Source organism: Pleurodeles waltl, chromosome 12 (genome assembly GCF_031143425.1).
Source record: "Pleurodeles waltl isolate 20211129_DDA chromosome 12, aPleWal1.hap1.20221129, whole genome shotgun sequence".
NCBI lineage: Eukaryota > Metazoa > Chordata > Amphibia > Caudata > Salamandridae > Pleurodeles > Pleurodeles waltl.
The window spans coordinates 583,204,954-583,229,965 of record NC_090451.1 but is presented as its reverse complement, the minus strand read 5'-3'; the positions used below and the strand labels follow the sequence as shown (position 1 = coordinate 583,229,965).

Here is a 25,012-nt window from a genome sequence, read left to right as displayed (position 1 = left end):
TGATTTTTCTAAGGTTTTATGGACTGATGAAATGAGAGTGAGTCTTGATGGGCCAGATGGATGGGCCCGTGGCTGGATTGGTAAAGGGCAGAGAGCTCCAGTCCGACTCAGACGCCAGCAAGGTGGAGGTGGAGTACTGGTTTGGGCTGGTATCATCAAAGATGAGCTTGTGGGGCCTTTTCGGGTTGAGGATGGAGTCAAGCTCAACTCCCAGTCCTACTGCCAGTTCCTGGAAGACACCTTCTTCAAGCAGTGGTACAGGAAGAAGTCTGCATCCTTCAAGAAAAACATGATTTTCATGCAGGACAATGCTCCATCACACGCGTCCAAGTACTCCACAGCGTGGCTGGCAAGAAAGGGTATAAAAGAAGGAAATCTAATGACATGGCCTCCTTGTTCACCTGATCTGAACCCCATTGAGAACCTGTGGTCCATCATCAAATGTGAGATTTACAAGGAGGGAAAACAGTACACCTCTCTGAACAGTGTCTGGGAGGCTGTGGTTGCTGCTGCACGCAATGTTGATGGTGAACAGATCAAAACACTGACAGAATCCATGGATGGCAGGCTTTTGAGTGTCCTTGCAAAGAAAGGTGGCTATATTGGTCACTGATTTGTTTTTGTTTTGTTTTTGAATGTCAGAAATGTATATTTGTGAATGTTGAGATGTTATATTGGTTTCACTGGTAATAATAAATAATTGAAATGGGTATATATTTTTTTTTGTTAAGTTGCCTAATAATTATGCACAGTGATAGTCACCTGCACACACAGATATCCTCCTAACATAGCTAAAACTAAAAACAAACTAAAAACTACTTCCAAAAATATTCAGCTTTGATATTAATGAGTTTTTTGGGTTCATTGAGAACATGGTTGTTGTTCAATAATAAAATTAATCCTCAAAAATACAACTTGCCTAATAATTCTGCACTCCCTGTAGTGCCTCGACGTCCAGAGTGATCAAACCATGGACGTCGACAGTGTCATTGATTAATTCAATCAAATTCAAGACATCCTTGGTATCTTGAAGATAGGTAGAGGATTTCTTAACCAGAGGTTGTAAGAAATGGTCGCAAAAAACAGATAATGGTTCTAGTAGGGACCCAATACCTGACACAATAGGTCGTCCCGGCGGTGGTGAGATCCCTTTGTGGATCTTGGGGAGGCAGTAAAAGTATGGAACTTTAGGATGTGGAGTGTTCAGAAAAGCCGCCTCTTTGGGAGAGATCCACGCGTTGCTAGTGGCTTCTAGGATCATTGACTTGATCTGAGATTGTAATCTAGGAGTGGGGTCTCTATTGATCTTTGCATAGTAAGTGTTATCGCTCAACAACCGTATGCACTCTTGTCGGTAGTCCACGGAGTTCATTATCACTATTGCTCCTCCCTTGTCAGCTTGCTTGATGACAATAGAAATGTCTTCATCCAATGTCCTTAAAGCTTTCCTTTCAATGGTGGGAATGTTCATAAAAGGACGTTTCGGATGTATCGTTGCCAGGTCGGTTAAGACCGCTTTTTCAAAGGCTAGAACCTCGCATGGGACAGATGTTAGGGGTGGAGTGAATGTCGATTTTGGTCTTAGTCCAGAATCTGTCTGTGTGCTATCAGATGGAGTATCTGAAAAGTAGAATTGTAGTCTGATTTTGCGAAAGAATTGGGAGAGTTCACAATTAAGCCTGAAAGAATCTTCGATAGGTGTGGGGACGAAACCCAGGCCTCGATTGAGCACCCTGGTTTCAGTCTCAGTAAAATGTCTAGTTGACAAGTTGACTACTAGGTTCTCGGAGGTTGATTTTTGCCTTGACTCCTGGTGATCATCTGGGGTTCCATAGCCCATTGAACTCGTCGGCCTCTGCCTCTTCTTCTGCCTCTTCCTCTAAACACCCTTAGTGTTTTCTTACACTCCCAGCGACCCTCTACACACTACACTAGGCCTGGGGTCCATTCGTGGTTCGCATTTCACTTTTGGAGTATATGGTTTGTGTTGCCCCTAGGCCTATTTCTCCCTATTGCATTCTATTGTGATTCCTCATTGTTTGCTCTACTTTTCTAACTGTTACTTACCTGATTTTGGTTTGTGTGCATATATTTTGTGTACATTATTTACCGCCTAAGGAAGTATATCATTTGAGATACCTTTGGCATATTGTCACTAAAATAAAGTACCTTTATTTTTAGTAACTCTGAGTATTGTGTTTTCTTATGATATAGTGTTATATAAGTGGTATAGTAGGAGCTTTGCATGTCTCCTAGTTCAGCCTAAGCTGCTCTGCTATAGCTACCTCTATCAGCCTAAGCTGCTAGAACACCTCTATTCTACTAATAAGGGATAACAGGACCTGGCACAAGGTGAAAGTACCACAATGTACCCACTATATGCCAGGCCAGCCTCCTACACATATCATCCTCCTGCTTCAACACCCTTCGCATGCTACGCAAGACCTTCAAATGGATTCCTTTAGAAACAAGAAAAACGGTCACCCACGCCCTCATAAGTAGCAGACTGGACTATGGCAGCACCCTCTACGCAGGGACCACAGACAAGCTTCAGAGAAAACTCCAGCAAATCCAGAACGGAGCTGCACGTCTCATCTTCAACCTCCCCTCGCCACGAACACATCTCCGCCCACCTCAGATCCCTACACTGGTTGACCATCAACAAAAGGATCACGTTCAAAATCCTTGTCCACGCTCACAAGGCCCTCCACGACATCGGACCAGCCTACCTCAACGAGTGAATCAACTTCCACAAACCTACTCAACAGCTCCACGCCAACCTCGCCCACGCTACAGCCTCCCGCATCCAACGCACCACCTCCGGAGGCAGATCCTTCTCCCACCTCGCCGCCAAAACCTGGAACTCCCTCCCCACCAACATGCGCAAGACCCAGGACCTCCTAGCCTTCAGAAAGCTCCTAAAAACATGACTTTTGGAGCAGTAACACCCCCCCCCCCCAGCATCTTGAGACCATACCGGGTGAGTAGTGTGCTTAAGAAATCTGTTTGATTGATTGATTGGCTACCTACCCAGGTATGCACCTATCAGGAGGGATCTCTGACGTCACATGCTGGCACTAGCCTCTCAGAGGTCTCCAGAGTGTCCCCACATCTTGGAATCCACAGTGGCTAATGCCAGGGGCACACTGGAAGAGCTCTGGGCACCACTCCTGGGGTGGTGATAGACAGGGGAGTGGACACTCCCCTTTCCTTTGCCCAGTTTCGCACCAGAGCAGGGGACAAGGAGTCCCTGAACCGGTGTAGACTCCCTTATGCAAGGATTCAAAGCATTTCCAGAGGCTCTGGGATGCTACCCCTCCCGAGCATGTAACACCCTTTTCCAAAGGGAGAGGGTGTAACCCCCTCCCCCAAGGGAAATGCATTGTTCTGCCTTTCTGGGATTGAGCTGCTCAGTCCCCAGGAGAGCAGAAACCTCTCTGTGAGGTGGCAGCAGCTGGGGTTGCAGTGTAACCTCAGAGAGCTGGTTTGGTGGTACTGAGGGTCCATGATGGAGCCCCCAGGGTGCATGAGATTGGCTCCTCAATACCAACTTTGAAATGGGGGGACAATTCCATGATCTTAGACACCTCACATGGCCATATTCGGAGTTACCATTGTGAAGCTACATATATGTATTGACCTATAAGTAGGGCATGCATGTAATGGTATCCCCGCACTCACGAAGTCCGGGGAGTTGGCACTGGACAACATCGGGGCACCTTTGCTAGTGCAAGGGTGCCCTCACACATAGTAACTTTGAACCTAGCCTTCAGTAAATGAAGGTTAGACATAAAGGTGACTTATAAGTTACTTATTTCACTCAGGCTGCAGTGGCAGTCCTGAAGAAAGGTTTGTCTGAGCTTCTTATGGGTGCAAAAGAAATGCTGCAGCCCATAAAGATCTCCTGGAACCCCAATGCTCTGGGTACCACATACTAGGGATTTATAAGGGGTTCCAGTGTGCCAATTAGAATTGGAATATGGGATCACTAAACTATACTGAAAAATTTGGTAAGTAGAGAGAGCATAAACACTGGAGCTCTGGTTAGCAGAGCTTCAGTGACACAGTTAAGCATACTGACAACACACACATAGGCCACAAACTATGAGCACTGGGGTCCTAGCTCGCAGGATCTCAGTGAGACAGGCAAAACATACTGACAAAAATTGGGGGTAACATGCCAAGAAATTTGGTACTTTCCTACAGATATGTACTGTGGGTATTGTGTGTATCGCTCTGGTCTGTCTATACCTGGAGTGTGATTTCCATGAATTTTCTGAATGTATCAGCTGTTCTGTGTTTCTTGTCTGGTGGGCAAGATATGTGAATCATGTAGTGAGTGTTCTATGCTTGGCATTTGTGTGCATCTGGTGTGTGAATGCCTTGTTTGTGCATTGTAAGGGAGAAGCATAGATTTCTATTTAATGCTGAGTCGACCTAAAGCAACCTCCCCCATAGTGTCCACAAACATGCACTGTTTTTCAAAATCTAAAAACGTGCAAGACAAAAGTAATAAAGTCTATGAGAGCAGAGAGAATTGCAGGTATTTAATCGTGTGCAATATGTTGCACGCAATGTTGCATGGGAGGGGAAAAAAATAATGCCAGTATGTGATTAACACAATGGATGTGTTCAGGAAAGGGCACAGCTAGAAAACACACACGCAGAAGCAAAGAGTTTGATTAGAAAGAAAGAAGTAGCTCCAGTAAACAAATGAACGGATGAATACTTCAAAAGGAAGGAGTACTTGGTCCAGGCTCCAAAGAAAATATAAACACATGAAAAGAAAACAGAAACCAATAGAAAACAACAGGAAATAATACTCTAAAACCAATAAAAAGCAAGGCATTCAGAGGGACAAGCTGGCCAACAAATGGTAAGTAATGGGAGAGATGTAAGCCTCTTTTAAACTTTCTTTTTTTTTTTTTTTTTTTTACTTTCAAGAGATTTCGCAAGCACAGCCCAAGTGCAGTGCAGGCAAAACCTGAATAGACTGGGAAGTTCTCAATAGATACATCCCACTGGAACAGCTGACCCAAACTGTGGAACTCTCAGTCTGTCTAAAAAGCCCACAGAAATGTAGGACTAAGGAGTTGTTAGTCACAGAGATAAATACACAACACAAGAAAACCTGATATAGTGTGTTGTCTAGAATACTTTTTAAAGCCTATTTAGATCAACTGGTGCTCTGACTCACTGGAAACATTTTCGAACACTCTGAAAGACCCTCCTTTCATAATCAGCTTAATCTTACTTTAAGGCAGAATTTTACATCTTTTTTCTTTTTGCATGTAATAGTTATATGGCCATAAGCCTCGAGTGTCTTATTTACCTGAAGTAGACTCGGACAATGAGGATTGCACATGAATTTAATACCTGGATCAAGCCAGCAAAGGGGCCCCCGGGGCCGAAGGATGTAAGCCGCACTTCCTACGAAGTCACCACCATCGGCTATGATGATACTGTCTTCAGACATGAGCTTGTCCACATGGTGAAGTACTTTCAAGGGATTCAGGTGACGCTCTGTCTTTTCATTAGACTTCTTTCTGCCAAAAATACAAAATCAACTTATATAATCATCAATTCAGATATACAAGTCAAATATACAGAAAGCTTTATATCCCAAAATCCTATGCTTCAGTAAGCAACAATGATGGCTGTAAATCCCTGCATCCCATATTTTTTCTTGCTCATTCAATGTCATACAGTAAGACTGTGGATACCAAATTACTTTATCCCTTTATACACCATAGTACATCAAGACAAATCAACAACCCAGCATTATCTTTTTCATTATTCTTCATAGTCCCTATCCAGCACCTTTGCTATTACTAGTGGTAACCGTTAACATAATCCGTATTGCAGAATCCTCTTTCATTAAACAACAGTTACCATCTTAACCCACTGTACAAGTTACAAACAAACAATTCCACAGCACAGGATCTTGTGATTGTTTACACTGGAACCACTATTAAATCCATCGGTATTCCAGGACCTTGTTATCTTTCAAAATATGATTTTTAAATCCCTGTAAGTCGAAGTATCTTCTACTGCATTAACAATGTTGTATAGAACTGCGTTCTTCAGCTCTATCACACACAAATCTGAATTTACAGCAAGTCCTAAACAAACCTTGCACATACCAGCATGGTTTGCGTTATGACGCTGTAGTGGTATTTGTATTTTGACCACTGACTTCTAGTTGCACCACTTTGCACTTGGCTTAGCTGTCCACCGTCACATTAGTGATCACCAGTTACAGACCCCATTTTGTATTCAGCTTAGCCTTAGCTCCACTGCCACGTTAAGGGTACGAGTAGTTTTTGAGTACAAACATGTTATGAAACGTGTTTTCTATTCTGCTTGTTCTCTTTCACACTGAAGATCTAGGACATATCACCGAAAAGCTATGACATAATATGGAGGAGTTAGCACGGTAAGGAGGCACTAGACTGATGTTATGGTACAGCAGGGGACGGCTTAGGCTTGGGAGAGACACCCTGGGAAACTGGCCAGTTCCAAACTGTTTCTTTCAAACCTGACCTCAAATAGCCAGCATTTTTTTAATACTTCCAGAAAGCTCCTTCCTCATTTGTTTAAAATATACAAAAGACCCAGATCGATAGTGGGAGATTTAGATACCTCAATCAGGATTTTAGACTCTTAATGCCTGATATATATTTCCTGTTAGGGTAGAGTGCTCTCTTTCTCACAGTCGAATGTGGTCATCAGCTTTCTGGCAGGAGAAAGATGAAGCACCTGACAGGCCCTACGGTGATGCATTTTTATTAATTATTTGATTTGCATTGTGTATGAATATATATACATATATCAATATGTGTTTGTATCTTTGCATGTATATATTTTCTGTTTATAGAGTGAAGATTCTTTGTACATAGTCTGACTTCATTGTTGCACATTTTAAAAGTACACTTTTGGCTATTCAAGCCTTCCTTCACGAGCCTCGCGAAAATCTATAATAAATGTCGTCTTCAGATTAAGAAGTGCATTCCAGAGAATCTTTTCGACTCCTTTCAGTGTGTATATTTTGGTCAGTCAAAAGTAAAGCAAAACACTTTGGCGTAGTTCAGCAAGGAAAGGGTTTGTAGGTTAAAAGTGTACATTTAAAAGTGAAAATATGTTTGGCAGAAAGGCTAAAGCATCTGCTTCTAAAAACGTGTGTAAACATAGTGTTTTTGAAATTCCTGGATGGTGCCGGGCACCTTTTCACGAGTTAGCTAGTGAATTTTCACATTTGGCTGGTTTATCAGAAAGTTGGGATGAATGTTTGAATGGAGCATAACCACTAGATGTTCCATCCTACTTAAGAAAAGTACCGGTTGAAGGGAATGATCTTTCAGTTCTTGGCAGTTGGGGGTGGATACTTTTGTCTGCCTACAGAAAAATGCATGAAAAATGTAAACAATTAGAAAGGGTAATGGAACAACTGGAAAAGCAGCTTGTGGATTCAAATAATAGTGTTACCATGTTGTCTTGTCAAAATAAATTATTGGAAGATAAGGCAGACACGTATCAAACCATCGCAGAACGTGCTGCAATCAAAGTAGCTCTAAACAAATATCATAAACATAGAGGAAGGATATATCAGAAAAAGATCCATTTAGTCACTGCTAATGCTGGTTTGGTGCCCAGGTTCGTCTTGGATTAAAAGTGTTTGGACCAGCAGTGATCCGTCAAACTCTAGTGATGAGGAGAGTGAAAAAGGTGGGGGACAGGGGGGCCGGGGGACCTACAGGCGTAGAATGTAGTGCATGCACAGCCAATGTTTAGACAAAAATTGCAGCACACACCACAAAATCTGTCTAGGGATTGAAATTAATTCCTTAGAAGATTACACACAGCAAGAAATCAATGATGACATAGATAGGTTTAAGCTACGGTCAGGAGTCAATACTTACTTGAATAGTGCGGTTGTTTGATTATGGTGCCTCAAGTGTTATGCTTGATATAGGGGATTCTTCTCAATTCTGCACTCTAAGCACAGATTCCCTCATACAGGAACAGTTTAGAAGTTTTCAGAGTCCACACCAAATTACTTTGCTGCAGTTAGCCTCTGAGGGCTGTAAACATAAGTACCCTGCAGAAGCAGACTGGCCGCCTAATGATAAGCCCTGGTATACTTTAAAAGATGCAATGCAGAGACTTAAAGAGTAAAGTATGAAAACTTCCATTTTCCTGAACAATGCACATCATCTATTAGATGGAACAATCGGTGTCTCAGTGCGCAACCAAATTATTCGCCTTGCTCCCCCAGCCTACAAACAAGTGATCATGACTCTCCTAATTAATCGGACAGGACACACTTTAAAAGACGTGCTAGAGGCTGTCAGAGATTTAGGACAATAGTATAAGCCTGAGAGATCTTCAAAGTCTGTGGGGCGCACAGATGATAGAGTGTCCAGGAAAGACATGTTTACTGCACTACTAAAAGATGGTGTCACAAAAGAACAGATTGATGGGCTAGATACCAAAAGCTTCTGGTAAATGTACCGTAAAAGGGGTTTAGATCGAACGGTAAGCAGCAGAAAGGTAAACAAGCAAGATAACAAGCGTGAAACGCAGAGCCAGTCACAGATATCATGGGAAGGAAAAGAAAGGGAGTAAAATGTTTCTTCTCAATAGAGTGAGGAAAACCTGGACAGTGACTGGTTAACTTTTGAGAACAGAGACGGGGTGAGCCCACTCGCAAATATGAAAGCATATATCCAGACCTCACTTGAGCAAAAGTTGACAGGTTTAAATCAAACTAGGAAACTGGCCAAACTCCAGTACAAAGTTGGGCCCGTACAGATAACAGACCTCATGTTGATTTAGAAATACACTGGAAACACAAAAATGTGCAAAAAGTTCGAGCCTTAGTTGAAACCGCAGCGGAGGCCTCTTTGATTTATGGAAACCCCAGGAAGTTTAATGGACCGCATTACACCATCACAGGGTTGAGGGGAGGGCGGAGCCCCATTGTACAAACCACAGTACAAATGAAAATAGGGAGAACAGCAAAAAGAGAATATACTGTGCTAAGTGCACCTCTTTTGGAATACACACTGGGAATTGACATTTTGAAAGAAAAGACTGTGTTTAGATGATGGTAGTTATCAGTTTGAAACAAAAAGATACATTTCAGTGGATGCCATGAAAGTGGGTCGTTGAAATATTCCCCCAGTGAAGGTGCCCCAGGCAACTGAAGTAATTCATTTGAAATAGTACCACATTCCTGGAGGGCATGATGAAATAAGTGAAACTATAAAAAGACATGATTGAGGCTAGTGTAATAGCTCCAACTACTACTGATTAGAACAATCCCCTCTGGTTGGTTAAATGACCTGATGGGCGGTACTGAATGACAGTTGATTACAGCGAGATGAATAAACATAGACCCCCCTTTGACAGCCGCGGTCCCAGACACTATCACTTTGATTGAACGAATACAGAAACACACAGGGACCTGGTACGCCGTCATTGACATAGCCAATGCGTTTTTCTCTATACCCTTGGCGCTAGCATGTCAAGAGCAATTTTCATTCTCCCACTGCAGAAGGCAATTTAAGATGTTATCTTTGCCACAGGGGTACATATATAGTTCCACTATCTGTCACCGGTTGGTGGCAAAGCACCTGGGTGAAATATCTGTCATTCCAGGTGTGCAATTGACCCATTACATTGATGATGTGATGATTCAGGGAGAGACAGAAGAACAGGTGCAGATTCAGTTGGGGAGAGTAGTGGAACTCTTGCAGAGTAAGGGGTGGATGATTAACACAGATAAGGCACAAGGACCATCTCAAAATGTGAAGTTTCTATGCATTCAGTAGAATCGGGGTTACCACTAGCAAAGCAAAAGATTCTCGAGTTTGCCACACCCTGTACTAAGCAGAGACACAGAGATTTATTGGATTGTTTGGTTTTTGGAGACAGCTCAGCCCTCATTTGAGTCAGATCTCGGCCCCTCTGTACAAAGTGACAAGGAAAAAACATGAGTTTGAATGGGGTGAAGAGCAGCAGCGTGCTTTCGATTTGGCAAAAGAAGCAATTTGACAGGCTTTAGACTTATGGCCAGTGCAGGAAGGAGACATTGAGTTAAATGTAACTGTTCAGGGACAATATGAAAATTGGAGTATGTAGCAGAAACAGGGAAGGAAAAGGGTACGCCTGGGGTTCTAGACTAGAAAACTACCTGCTTCCGGGGAGCGATATACTCCTTTTGAAAAACAGCTTTTGGCCTGTTATTGGGCTCTAGTGAATACTGAGCAAATAACACTAGATCATAATTTAATTCTGAGACCTGAAATACCAATTATGAAGTGGGCGATGAGTTCACCTAAATCAGTGTACAGGACACGCACAAGAGGCTAGTATCATACTCTGGAAATGGTACATACAAGACAGGGCTCGAGTAGGACCGGCAGGCACAGCAGCCCTACATGAACAGGTGTCACAAGTCCCTGTACAGGAGGAAGAGAGGGTGCAGGAAGTACCACAGGCAAAAGAGTCACCAGTAAGATGGTGTGCAGCATTTGAATCCTTGTCCCCTGAGGAAACATGTATGGTTCACTGATGGTTCATCCAAATATGTGGGTACCAAAAGACATTGGAAAGCAGTGCCATACAATCCAGTTACCAAAAAAGTTGCTGATTACCACCGGAGAAGGTAAAAGTAGCCATTATGCGGAGTTGTACGCTGTGTATCAGCCTCTAAAGCAAGAGCTGCCTGGGACTTGTGATATTTACAATGATCCTTGGTCCACTGCCAATGGGTTAGCCACTTGGCTTCCCACATGATATGCACATAACTGGTTTATCCACTCAAAAGAAGTGTGGGGCAAAGAGTTGTGGTAGGAAATATGGGAAATGTTATAACAGAGTAAAGTCACAGTATATCACATGGATGCTCATTGTCCCACTTACTCACTAGAACTCTGGTTCAATTACCTGTGCAGACGACAAAGCCAAAATTTCAGAGACAGAAGTGGCAATACCGGATTCTGACTTGGTGTGGATGGCTAAATGGGTGCAACACAAATGTGGACATCTGGGAGAAAAAGCCACTTACAGGTGGGCGGGGATTAGAGGGATGCACATTGCCCTAGACTTGATAAAAACTGTAATTTTGCAATGTCCTATCTGTCAGCACATACAACAGAGATCTGTCCCGCAAACTGTCAAAGGTCAATTGGGGAGAGGAAAGTTACCAGGATAGATTTGGCACATTGATTACATTGTACAACTACTGATTAGTCACGGGTGTCAATACGCCTCCACTGTAGTGGACACTTACTCTGGGTACTTGATTGCTGTACCTTGCAAACATGCTACTCAGCACAATACGATCAGAACTTTGTACTTGTTAATGTTATACAATGGGTCACACTTCAAAGGCAAATTGGTTCAGGATTACTGCTCTCAGCACAACATTGAGTGGATACTTCATATTCCTTATTATTCACAAGCCTCAGGACTGATTGAGAAAATGAATGGCTTACTAAAAGCTCAACTGCAAAAATTATCTGATGGAACTTTAAAAAACTGGATAGAACATTTAAAGAAGCCCTTTAGATTCTGAATAACAGACCATTAATAAATGCTGAAATACCCCGATGCAAATGTTAACTCCAGCTTTGCAAATACAACCACTTGTGGCCACCAATACCATCACATACTGGGAAATAAGACCTGGAGCCTCAGCTCCTTACAAAGCCACACCTGAATCTGCAGGTCTTGACTTACATGCTTTACAGGCTTAAAGACTGAAACCACAAGACAAAGCACTGTGTGAAACAGGTGTTGGAGTACAGATTCCCTCACGGCATTTCAGATTGATTGCTTCCAGATCTGGGTTGGTCCTCAAAGGTATTCAGATTTTAGGGGGAGTGATTAACGCAGATTACCAAGGAGAAATCAAAGCTACTCTGTAAAATAGTGGAGAAGTTGACTTATTCATTCTATTGGAGACAGAATTGCCCAACTTGTCATAATTCAAGAGTATGGAGGACTGGTGAGGAAGGGGACTGCCCCAGTCCTTTTTACTGTACGTGGGGAGGGAGGTTTTGGTTCAACTGACAAAAACCCTGGTGCTAAAGTGTGGGTGGAATCCCCAAATGGCCCTACAGAACCAGCAGAAATTATAGCAAAGGGCCCTAATAATGTCCTGCTAATCATGAAACGAGGGAAGGAAAAATAGGAACATATTCCAGCTGATAAATGTTATTTGCGAGAATGATCATACTTGTTTCTTTTACAAATCATACTACAGCTTGTTTTTGTCACGAGTGTGCCGGTGTGGCCTTCTTTTGGGCACGTGCGTGTGGGGTCGGAAAAGACCTAAAACCCCCAACCTCAACTTGACTGATTGACCACATCGTGCAACACCTTTACTCATCTGAATGACAATGTATGGATTCATCTGGCACACCCCATGCTCAACAGATCTGACTTTTGTATGAGTGCTATGAAAAGCACTGTGGATGTTTTGTCAACATGTTTGATCGCCATACCAACACCAACAAGCATCTTCTTAGAAATTTTCAGTGCCACTAACCTGGGTAAAGATGTGCAAGAACATGACATGGAAACCCATTTCAGTCCCTATGAGTATTGCAGGGACGGTCAGGAAACAACCGATGAAAAGTGGGACAATTTCACTAGGATAATTACCTACAACATTACTATCGGTGACGTGTTACTGCATGTCCTGCAATTCTCTTGACATTGGAAAATGCAATCAATTGCGTTTAGAAAAGAAAACATCAATCTCTCAAAATGTACAGTGGGAACACAGAGTTTTGTGCTTTTACCGAACGACAGGCAGTGCAAAAATATGCCAAATCACATGGTTTGTCTACCAGTCACATTAAAAATGTCAAGTTGCCAGGTGGCTGGCTGTTTTCATGTGGAAACCTTACTTTTACTTACATTCCAACTAGCATAACAGGCGGGCCATGTACTTTCACACGCCTGGGACTCATGATGTTTCCATCTAACTCTATACATACTCGTTATCCTAGAGACATTATGCAATTAGATGAAAATTGTGACTCAGATATTCAATTATTATCCCACTCAAAGTATCTAAGTTTAAGTCTTTCTACTGTAGGCATGCCTGGTTTAGCTGTATACAATACCAGGATTATTAATAAGCTAGCATGTCTAATAATTAAAAACATTAACCAGACTTCTATTGCTTTATCTGAATTTTTATTAGATGTGCGTGGTACCAGAAAAGCTGCATTACAAAACAGGGCTGCTATAGACTACCTTTTACTAAAACATAATCATGGCTGTTCCCATTTTGAAGGCATGTGTTGTTTTAATCTTTCTGACCACTCTAAATCTATCCAGACCCACATTGATACACTACATACATTAGTGAAAGGGGTAAAACAGGATATGGATCAGGGATGGTGGGACTGGTTGGTTGAGTGGTTACCCGATTTTGGACAGTTACGCAAAGTTTTGGGAGGAAGTTTTGTAGTACTAGCTCTTATTATTTCATTATTTTGCTGTATACAATGTATTCCTAATCTGCTTGCAATGCTTAGACCGAAACAAGTTGATTTTAAACCTATAGGCTACACAAGTCATTGGTTAAAGGGCGGAATGTAGTGATATTTGTACTTTGACCACTAACTTCGTGTTGCACCACTTTGCACTTGGCTTAGCTGTCCATCACATTAGTGATCACCAGTTACAGACTCCGTTTGGTATTGAGCCTAGCCTTAGCTTCACTGCCACGTTAAGGGTACGAGTAGTTTTCCATACAAACATGTTATGCAATGTGTTTTCTATTCTGCATGTTCTCTTCTCTCTGAAGAGCTAGGACATATTATCACCGAAGAGCTAGGACATAATATGGAGGAGTTCGTCAGCACAATAAGGATACCAGACTGATGTTTATGGTACAGCTCCAAGCTTAGGCTTGGGAGAGACACCCTGGGGAAAAAACTGGCCAGTTCCAATCTGTTTCTTTCAACCCTGACCTAAAATAGCCAGCATTTTTTTATATTTCTTGCGGAAGCAGGAGGGGCTTTTCCAGAAAGCTCCTTCCTCATTTTAAAAAAATATATGAGAGACTGACAGTGGGAGATTTAGAGACCTCAATCAGGATTTTAGACGTCAAATGCCTGATATACATTTTCCGTGAGGGAAGAGTTCTCTCTCTCTTGCAGTTGAACGGGGTCATCGGCTTGCTGGCAGGAGAAAGATGAAGCACCTTGAATGCCCTACAATTTACATTTATAATTATTTTTACTGACGTGCCCTACAAGTGATGCATTTTTGTTAATTATTTGCTTGGCATTGTGTATGAATATATATACATATGTAAATGTAAGTGTTTGTATCCTTGCATGTATATATTTGCTGTTTATTGATTGAAGATTCTTTGTACATGTTCTGACATCATTGTTGCACATTTTAAAAGTACACTTTTGGCTATTCAAGCCTTCCTTTGCAAACCTTGCGAAAAGCTATAATAAATGTCTTCTTCAGATTAAGAAGTGCATTCCAGAATATCTTTTCGACTCCTTTCAGTGTGTATATTTTGGCTCAGTCAAACGTAAAGCAAAACATGCTATTTAGCCTAAGATTAATATGTGCATGTGCGACTTTCTTTTGTATTGTACGCGCGTGAGAGAAACTGTGGGGATTCGAGATTATGGTAAGTGAGGGCAGGGACAGTTGGACAGACGCCGGGAGGAGGAACACAGGTTTTGTAAATTCTGCCCTAACAGTGTGTTTTATTAGTTGTGCTATAATAAAGTGGATAGTGAACTTCCCACGGCTGGACGACGAACAACGCACAAAAGCGTGCAGTTTAGTCATACAGATAGGCACCTTTTAAAAAGAACGGCGGAACGGATCTGCAAGTAAAACAACATAAAAGGGGGGAGATATACTTTATGTAATCAGGGAGGAACTTACTTTATTGCGGTAACGCAACGGATAGCCTTGTAATGTTCAAGCGAAGCTGGATTTGTTGAGCCAGGGAGCGTACGTCATGACGCATTGTATCTTAGCAACGCTAAACGGAAGATTAGCTTGTTATCTCAAGAACTGCCATCTACGACAGTGTGCGTTCCATAAATATACACTCGTATTGATGTATCTGAGCACGTTTGGTCAAACAAATAGAAAACTATTTATAAATAACAAGTACAATTAATAGATTTGTACAATGGAACTATTTATATTTGTTACGGTATACGTGTACATGGACTGGAGAATTTATTAAAGGCATAATGGCTGCAGGGGATTTATTTAACTTATCTCCTCCACAAGCATTTATCCCTGCATTAGGAGAGCCAACATAAAAATGGAAAGAATGGTGTGAGTATTTCATAGACTACATATCTACGTTTGATAATGAAAAAGAAGAATCAAAACCTAAAAAGAAAAAGAACATTTTATTACATTGCTTAGGGGCAGGTGGTTTAAAAATGTACAATTCTATTCATAAAAAACAAAGACCTGAAGGAGAAGGAGATGTGTACAAGAATGCTTTGGGGGACTTGGATAATTACTACAAACCTACAGTATGTGTTGCGGTGGATCGCCACAAATGTCTTAATCGTGTACAAGGTACAGATGAGCCCATTGAAGATTACCTTTCTGCTTTAAAGAACTTAGTTATTACGTGTCGGTTTGGAACTTTACAGGATGAATTTATTAGAGATCAAATTGTTATGAGAGCATCTAACGAAAACATACAACAACAGTTGTGGTCTAAAGGTGAAAAATCTCTCAAGGATGTGATCGACATTGTGAAGAGAGAGAGCTGAATTAACAGGGAGGTGCACTAAGGCAGTGTTAAAAAAAAAAAGGTTAAGACATTCACATGAAACAGTTGGTAACTAAAACTGAGTGCACAAAATCATCAACACATACAGCTACCAAAAAAATAAAAACAAGGGAAGAAACGGCATCTGAGTGGAAAAATAATAACCAAGTGAACCTTACAAAAAAAGAAGTGTTACAGATGTGGAAGTGCAAACCATATGGCAAATAATCGGAGATGCCCGGCAAAGAAACAGAGATGTATCAAGTGCGGTGTTATAAGGCACTTTCAGAAGGTGTGCCAGAAGAAGACAGGAAGTAGAGTAAACATGGTTGCTTTGGGAGAAGAGGTTCATAGTAGTTTCTTCAGAGGACTTGGATCTGAATTTGTGTGTGTTGAATATAGAAGATGAACAAATGTTTAATGCTGATACTTACATTGATGGGAAAAACAAGAAACCGATGTGATGTGTGCATTGGTGGGGTTGACATCTCAATAGTGGCTGATTCTGGGTCACCATACACAATTATCAACAAAACAAATGTGGAAGGAGATGTTTGCGCATACTGTAGGGGGAAAACTGGAACAACCAGATATTGCACTCAAAACATTCACAGGTGAACCAATAGGGTTATTAGGCTACAAAATACTTAAATTCAGGTAAACACAGGGAAGTTGTATATATCGGTTACTGGACCTTCTGTTTTGGAGTGAATTGATCAGGGTAAATTGGGAATAACCTTAGCCCCTAACAGTCCTGAACCTGCTATGATAATACACTCCGATGAAAACAAATGGGGAATCAACATTAAGTAAACATTTCCCGATGTATTTTCAGGCAGCATTGGGAAATTGAAAGGTTTTTGTCATAAAATACAGCTTAAATCTGATGCCCGGCCATTTGTACATAAAGTAAGAAATATACAATTTTTGATAAAACGTGACATGGAAAAACAATTGGAAGAGCTTTTGAGAAATGACATTATTGAACAAGTGGAGTCTTCAGAGTGGGTTGCACCATTTGGTGTGGCTAGGAAACCCAATGGGAAACTTAGATTATGCATTGATTTGCGCAATCTCAATAGCAATATGCAGATTGACCAATTTCCGTTACTCAAAATAAATGAAATGTTAACTTTAACCAAGGGTGTGAAGTGGTTTTGAACCACTGATCTAATTGCAGCATACCATCAGATCTCATTACATCCTGATAGTAGGAATTTAATCACCTTTGTTACACATTTTGGATGTTATAGATATAAGAGAGTTCCATTTGGGTTGCCGTCAGCAGCTGCCATGTGCCAAAGGTTGATGCATAAATTGTTCAAAGGAATGGAAAATGTGTTTATATTCCAAGATGACATATTAGTGATGGGCAAAACTAAGATGGACCATGATGACAATCTATTACGAGTGTTGCATACTTTGAGGGAGAAGAGGTTGACAGCAGAATTTAGTAATTGCACATTTTCTCCGGGGCAGGTGACCTACTTAGGACATGTGATTGGTGGGGATGGTACTAAACCAAAAAAGGAATTGTTTGAAGCTATCTGGGAAGCGTCCACACCCAATAGCAAAGATGAAGTGTGGGCATTTTGGGGACTAGCAGAATTTTACTCCACATTTCTGAAAGATTTCTCATCCAAAACATACGTGCTCAGACAATTACTTAAAGTGAAAAACACATTTGAATGGTCTACTAAGGGTCAGGAAGAATTCAATAGCCTTGAGGAAAGTATTTGTGAAGCTCCTCCCTTACAAGGGTTAGATCCGGATTTAGAGAGTATTGTCACTACTGATGCTAGTGGAAAGGGTGTAGGAGCTGTGCTAATGCAAAAAGATGGAAGGAACAAGGAAGTTACCATTGCATTTGCGTCTCATTCCCTAACCCCTACAGAGGAAAAATATTTGGTTATTGAACGAGAGGCACTGGCATGTGTTTGGGGTCTGCAGCATTTCAGGCAATACATTTGGGGGGGGGAAGGGTGATTTTAAGAGGTGACCATAAACCCTTAACTAAAGTTCTGTCCATTAAAGGATTGTATAATGCTTCAGCCAGACTTGCCTGTATGTGAGTAAGGCTGTTTGATTTCAATTAAGAAGTACAGTATGTACCTTGTGTGAAATATGTGATTGCGGATTTCCTTATTAGATTACCCATGCCAGCAAATAAGATGGATGAAGATATATGTGATGAATTCTGTGTGGCAAACATAGCTGAAGAGTTTCCCAGCATAACAAAGGAAGAGAAGGAATTGGCGCACGAGAATGATAAAATGAGAGGCAAGATAAGCATTATGATATCAGAAGGTTGGCCCTGCAAAAGAAACGTTGGTAAAGATGTATTACCTTACTGGAAAGTGAAGAATGAATTGTCATATGAAGGTGGATTAATAATGAGGAATGGGAAAGTGGTTCCCCCAGAGACACAGAGGAAAGAAATTCTTGATGTATGCCATGAAGGACATTTAGGTATATGTAAAACAAAATTGAGAGTAAAAAGTTGGTATTGGTGGCTGGGTTATGATTTGGAAATAGAAAGAACAGTTTCGGTTTGTTTAAAATGTGAAAATTCTGACAAGACTGAAGTCACCCTTAAATCTCCACTACATCCATTGAAATACCCGGAAATGCCTTGTGAAAGTGTAGGTGTGGACATAATGGGACCCATTTTGGAACATGAAGAACAAGTGTATGAGATAGTACTAATTGACCATTTGACAAAATGGCCTGAGGTGGAGACTGTATGTAAAGCAGACTCAAACAACATTATTAAGTTCTTAGATCAAATTTTTGTTAGAGAAGGGTTACAGAAATTTACTGTGGGTGACAATGGGCCACAATTCATAGCAGAAAAATTTAAGGATTATTTGAAGAGGAATGAGATAATACACAAGAGGACATCTGTGTACCATCCAGCAGGGAATGGGTCTGTGGAATATTTTAATTGTGTAATTAAAGGAATTATACAGTTAGCAAACAACAACAGTCAAGTGGAGGATGGAACTGTATAAAACCTTATGGGTATATAGAATTACACCTTCGGAGAACATAGAATCTAGTACTTTCGAATTGATGATAGGAAGGACACCCCTGTCCAAACATAATATTGGGTGGATGAAAGCATCCAGAAGAATTGATTAAACATCACAGCATGTTAAGGAGAAACTCACAAAAAAACATACATTATGTAAAAAATATGATCTAAAGCATAAATATAAGACAGTACATTTAGAAGTTGGTGACGGGGTTAAGGTATAAAAAAAAAATAGATTGATAGGGAAAGATCAAAGTCGTTTTTCTCAACCCTTAACAATATTGAAGATCTTTGGTAACTCAGTGATGTTGAGTGATGGGAAAGTATGGCATATGTCTTTGTGTAAAAAAAAAAAAAAAAAAAAAAAGAATATGAAAAATAATCCTGTAAAGAATAATCTGGGTGACGGATTGTCAAACAGTTGGGGTCATGGGCAAGCAAAATCTGATACCATCGGACGCGATTTTGAGTGGTTGGATGAGGAAAATATAGAACATGAAGATAATTCACAGAGTTTGAGGAGAAAGCACCAGAGGTGGGTATTCGGAAGGGAGAGATGAGGGAACTCCCTGTCATGGTAGTCACCCCAAAACACACGCTCCAAAGCAAAGGAAGAGTTTGGAGGGAACACCATGCAGTGGGTAATCTTACTAACAGAACTAGCAGGACGGGTCGTACAGTGAGCAAACTTAGGAAATTAGAGGACTATGTATGTGAATGATTAAACAGCATGTGTATGATGAAAGATTCTTCATTTTATGGAAGATTTATATATTTAGAAAAAAAATATTATTTATAAAAGCTATAGAACTAACGCAAGTTAGTCGAGGTCACGTTGGCTTTGCTTTATGTATAAAGGTTTGATATGGTCATTCATCCATGTTGTTAATTTATGTACCCTTATCCAAATTTGTAGGTTATGTACTTTAATATCTATATTGAAATTTGGTTCATTGTATACTATTTCAACAAATTCCTTTTCCAATTGTATGTTATTATAAGGAAGGAGATGTGTTGTGACGCTATTTAGCCTAAGATCAATATGTGCACCTGCAACTTTCTTTTGTATTGTAGGTGCGTGAGAGAAACTGTGGGGATTTGAGATTGTGGGTAGCGAGGGCAGGGACAGTTGGACGGATACCGGGAGGAGGAACACGGGTTATGTAAATCCTGCCCTGACAGTGTGTTGTATTTGTTGTGCTATAATAAATCAAGTAGATTGTGAACTTCCCAAGGCTGGAATCTGTCTTCACAGTTTGCTTCACTAAACATTAGCCACCATTAATCATGTTAATATCAAAGCACCCACAAGATAACAATATTATGTCAGTACACACACACACACACGTCCCAGTTAACTCCACGAGCACATACCAGCATCCTTTTCTTTTTCTCAGTCACCAGTAAGTACATCTGCAGTGATATGAAAAAGTAGACCGTCTTAAGGTTCTTTGTTTTTACATATAATGACTTATCATACCTTCACTTAGTTAAATTAAATGCTTAAGGGTAGATAAAGCTAATATCCTGTGGCAAGAAACATCCGCGCGTTTCACTTTGTCATTTATCAAAGAAAAAATACAATTGGAAATCATTTTGAAGCCTTGTGTGATGAGAAAGAAAGCTAACCCTTACTACTTTCAGATCAGTTAAGAGGCCTAGAAGAATAAGGTGCAGCAAGAAAAAAAAAATCACGATTACTTGTTTAGTCACTGGAAGGGCTAACACCAGTACATAAATAAAAAACTGTCAGTTCAATCCAGAGTTAAGTGGGAAACGCTGACTCTCACTACCCAACCACCGTCGAAAGTTTGAAGCACTAGATTTCGAGCTACACTGTTTGCACAGAGGTGCACTTTGCCTTTTATTAGTTTAATCCATTCCCTTATTTACCACACACTGCTGTTGATTTCAAATGAGGTTTCGCGATTCTATTGCGCACAAAACGACTTGCTCTCCTCAAGCAGTATACTTCACAAGTTCACATAAACCATTTTTAAAATTTGAGCATATAGTTTATTACAGCCCTATGCATATATGGTCTTTGACCAGATGAACAAGTTACTTACCTTGGGTAACGAGGTATCTGGTAGAGACTCTATCTAGCTGCAGATTCCTTACCTTAGAATTCCCTGGCGTCCGCTTAGAATCTGGAGTTTTTTCTGAGCTGTACCCTGCGCGCGTCGACCAGCTCCGCGTGCGTGGTCAGCGTCGTTGGAGCCATCTATGACGTCATGGTTGTCTATATAGACGCCGTCTCGGCGCGCGCACGTCAGTTCTTTTCCACAACTTCCCACGCCAGAAGCGCAGTCATGGAAGAACCAATCATTATGGATTTTACCTCTTTGACTGTTTGAAGCAAAAATTCTTTCATGCCTTTAAGGAAGGCAAAAATGCCAAGATCAAAAATATACATATGTACACATAAATACATATATACATATATATATATATATCTACATAAGAAAAATATCCACAGAGCGGGGAGGCTTGGGCGGGTGTAAGGAATCTGCAGCTAGATAGAGTCTCTACCAGATATCTCGTTACCGAAGGTAAGTAACTTGTTCATCTGATAGAGACTTCTAGCTGCAGCTTCCTTACCTTAGAATAGATACCCAAGCTATAACCCATGGAGGTGGGTCTGAAGGAGATTTTTACACCAGAAAGTCCTGCAAAACAGACCGGGCAAAATGCCCTTCTCTTCTCACCTGACTATCCAGGTAGTAGTGTTTTGCAAACGTGTGCAAAGAAACCCACGTTGCAGCTTGACAGATGTCCACCACCAGTACGCCTCGTGCTAATGCAGTGGTAGCAGCTTTCCCCCTAGTAGAATGAGCTCTCAAGCCCTCGGGAGGCTGGTTCTTTGCCAAAGCGTAGCAGATCTTTATACAGAAACCGACCCAGCACTAAATGGATTGTTTCTGCACTGCCCGACCCTTCTTTACACCAACGTACCCCACAAAGAGTTGGTCATCCACCCGGAACTCTTTAGTGCGGTCAAGGTAGAACGATAACGCTCTTTTTGGGTCCAGCCGATGGAGACGCTCCTCTTCCTTAGAGGGATGCACTGGTGCAAAGAAGGTGGGCAGGGTGATATTTTGACCCAGATGGAAAGGGGTAACCACCTTTTTTATTTTTTTATTTTTATTGAGCATTTTACAGTATAAAAAATACAACAAACAAACTTGCCAGTTATCATCATAGTGTGTTACATATGGTATGCTATTAGGTGTCGAATAAATAGAACGTGTTACAATAGTCATCATGTCCGTATTAATAGAGATTACAAGCCTCTAGCCTGGGCCCAAGGGATCGGAGGGCCACAGTATTTTGCTTTAGCATGTAGAGAGGGCGGTAGCGGAAGAAAACAGGGTTAGTAACCAAGCGCACTCTAGCGATATGGACACCACCCACATGATGTGAAAGGAGAGAAGTACGCTGTAACACCCACCGCCCTCCCCCTCCCAGGGGTCATTCACTCAGAGTATCACTCCCCAACCTACTGCTCCGATGTTCCCGAGCCCAACTCACAAACGGGTCCCAGATATCACGGGGCCTAGATGCAGCTGGCATTAACTCCCAGAATGTAGTTAACTGCGTGTGTCCGTAAGTTACATCAGCCAGCCAATCTCTCACCATAGGTACCCTCTGCCTACCCCAGTGGATTGCCACCCGTCGCTTAGCAAACAGTAGTAGTAGTGCATGCAGCCTGCGCATTGTTGGCGGAGTGTCCCTGACATATCCCAGAAGCCCAAGCAGAGGGGAGGGGACATCCGAGCGGCCCACTATCTGATTTATCGACTCAAAGATCTGGGACCAATAACCCTTTAACCTGGGGCAGGACCACGCTATATGTAAAAAAGAGGCCGAGACCGACCCACATCGCCAACATTCATCTGTCTCCCTAAGCCCGATTTTTCTCAGGTTGATGGGGGTTCTATAGAACCTATGCAAGTATTTAAAATGTATTAAACGCAGCTTGTAATTTGGCGAAAGCTCAGTAAGCTGCCCACAACCAGAACTCCCACTGTTCCTCAGTAATCTCAGGCTGGAGCTCCTCATTCCAATACAGCATAGATTTAGGCGTCACTTCCGGTGCCATGCTTTGCATATGGCGATAAATAAGGGTTACCAGTTTTCGGGGGGAAGGGGAGCTCACCACCGCCTCCAAAGCTGTAAATACGGGTGGCGCGTCAGGGAAACTTTCGAATAGCGACCGGCACGCCGCACGTAGTCTGTGGTATAGAAATAGTTCAGAAAAAGGCACTGTACCTCCCTCTTCTGATGTCGGGGGAGGTATGAACTTACCATTGGGAAAAAGGTCTGCAAATGTGTGGAGGTGCATTTTGTCAATCAGATGACTAGCTATCCCATCAGCCACATAAGGCAGCAACGGGTTATGCAGTAGCGGAAGCGATGGAGCATACAACAGTGGGACCCCGGCCCTCTTGCGCAATTCTTCCCATACCCACTGCAGCATCCTGGCCGTGTATACGTCTGCTCTGGGACGCCCTGCCTTAGCGCATATCGCCACTCCAATTGGAAGGGGCGCCACCACATCGCGCTCCACTGCCACGTGAGGGTGAAAAGGGACCGGGTGGGACCAAAAATGCACGAACTGAGCCTGAGCACAGAGGGCGTACAGTTTTATATCTGGGGCACCTAAACCTCCCCATCGCAATGGCAGTGTCAGCGTGTCCCACGCCACTCTGGCCTGTCCACCTGCCCACACCAACTCCACCAGGCGTGACCGCAAAGTGGCAAAGAAGTGTGCTGTAAGCGGTATAGGTATGTTGACGAATAGGTAAAGGAATTTGGCTAACACTATCATTTTTGCTAGCGCAATCCGCCCAGTCAATGACAGAGGCAGGGAAGCCCATAATTTCACTTTCTCGCTCAGCCATAACATTGCTCTGCCAAAGTTAAGGCCCCAAATCTCCTGAAGGTCCCGGCTAATCCAAATCCCCAGATACTTGACCCTTCCCGCCTCCCAACGCAAAGGATATTCAGAGCGCACTTCCGTGGTGGCGTTCGTGAGAGGAAAGATAACTGATTTGGACCAGTTGATGGAGATACCTGCGAAGCCCTCAAAGCGGACAAATTCCCGCAAGATGGGGTCCAAGTTGTCCGAAGGATTGGTAAAATAAAGGGTCACATCATCCGCGTATAGTGACACCAGAAGGTTTCTAGAGCTGAATCTTATACCTCTTGCAGAATGATGTTGCCTAATCCTCGCTGCCAGCGGCTCCATAGCTATAACAAATAGCAGCGGGAATAAAGGGCAACCCTGTCTAGTACCACGCAAGACGGGGAAAGGCTCAGACACCAGACCATTCACCCGCACTCTGGCTGTAGGCATTGTGTAGAGCAGGCGGATTTTCCTAATCAGCAACGTACTGAACCCCATCCTCTCTAAAACACAGAATAAATATGGCCATTCAATTGTATCAAAGGCCTTAGTGGCATCCAAAAACACCACGGCCGCTCTAATCTCGGGGTGTAGGTAATGTAATGTAGCGAAGATCGCTCGTAGGTTATGGGATGTCGCCCTTCCTGGTATAAAACCGGATTGGTCAGGGAGTGCGATCATCGACAGCATTGGTTGCACCCGGTTCGCAATCAATTTGGCCACATTTTTCACATCTACATTAATCAGAGATAATGGTCGGTATGAGTTTAGATCGTCAGCCGGTTTATCTGGCTTCAGCAGCGTGATAATCAGCACTTCACGCATAGTGGCAGGCAACACCCCTCTTTCCAGGGCCTCTTCATACACTGCCAGCAACCTGGGCGACAGCTCATCTGCGTATGCCTTATAGAAGGCTGTTGTCAGACCGTCAGGTCCCGTGCCTTGTCAGGCGGTAGGCTCCTGATAACTTGTGCCACATCTCCGGCATCTATCGGGAGGTCCATATATTCCCTGTGGTTATTATTGAGCCATGCCAATGCAATGGAGTCTAGGTAGGGCTCCAACCCCACTGGACATGTATCATGAGTGTTGGTATATAACCGAGAATAAAACTTGGAGAATGCTCCTACAATGTTCTCCCTGTCATGAAGCAGTTCGCCATCCGCTGTACGTAGTTCATGGATATAAGTCGCGGGACGAGGCGGTCTAATCATATTTGCCAGGACCTTCCCCGGTCTCCCTCCTTCGCCATAACGCCTCGCCTCCACATATTTCC

At 42.3% G+C, this 25,012-nt stretch overlaps 1 protein-coding gene across 5 annotated transcripts in view; it reads right to left on the bottom strand.

The window, feature by feature from the left end:
- ILVBL (ilvB acetolactate synthase like) overlaps positions 1–25,012 on the bottom strand; it is a 562,186-nt gene that overhangs the window by 75,067 nt on the left and 462,107 nt on the right. For all 5 annotated transcript variants that reach the window (XM_069217736.1, XM_069217734.1, XM_069217733.1 and 2 more), the window contains exon 12: positions 5,377–5,546. In XM_069217736.1, the coding sequence (XP_069073837.1) occupies positions 5,377–5,546 (170 nt within the window). The remainder of the gene's footprint in view (positions 1–5,376; positions 5,547–25,012) is intronic.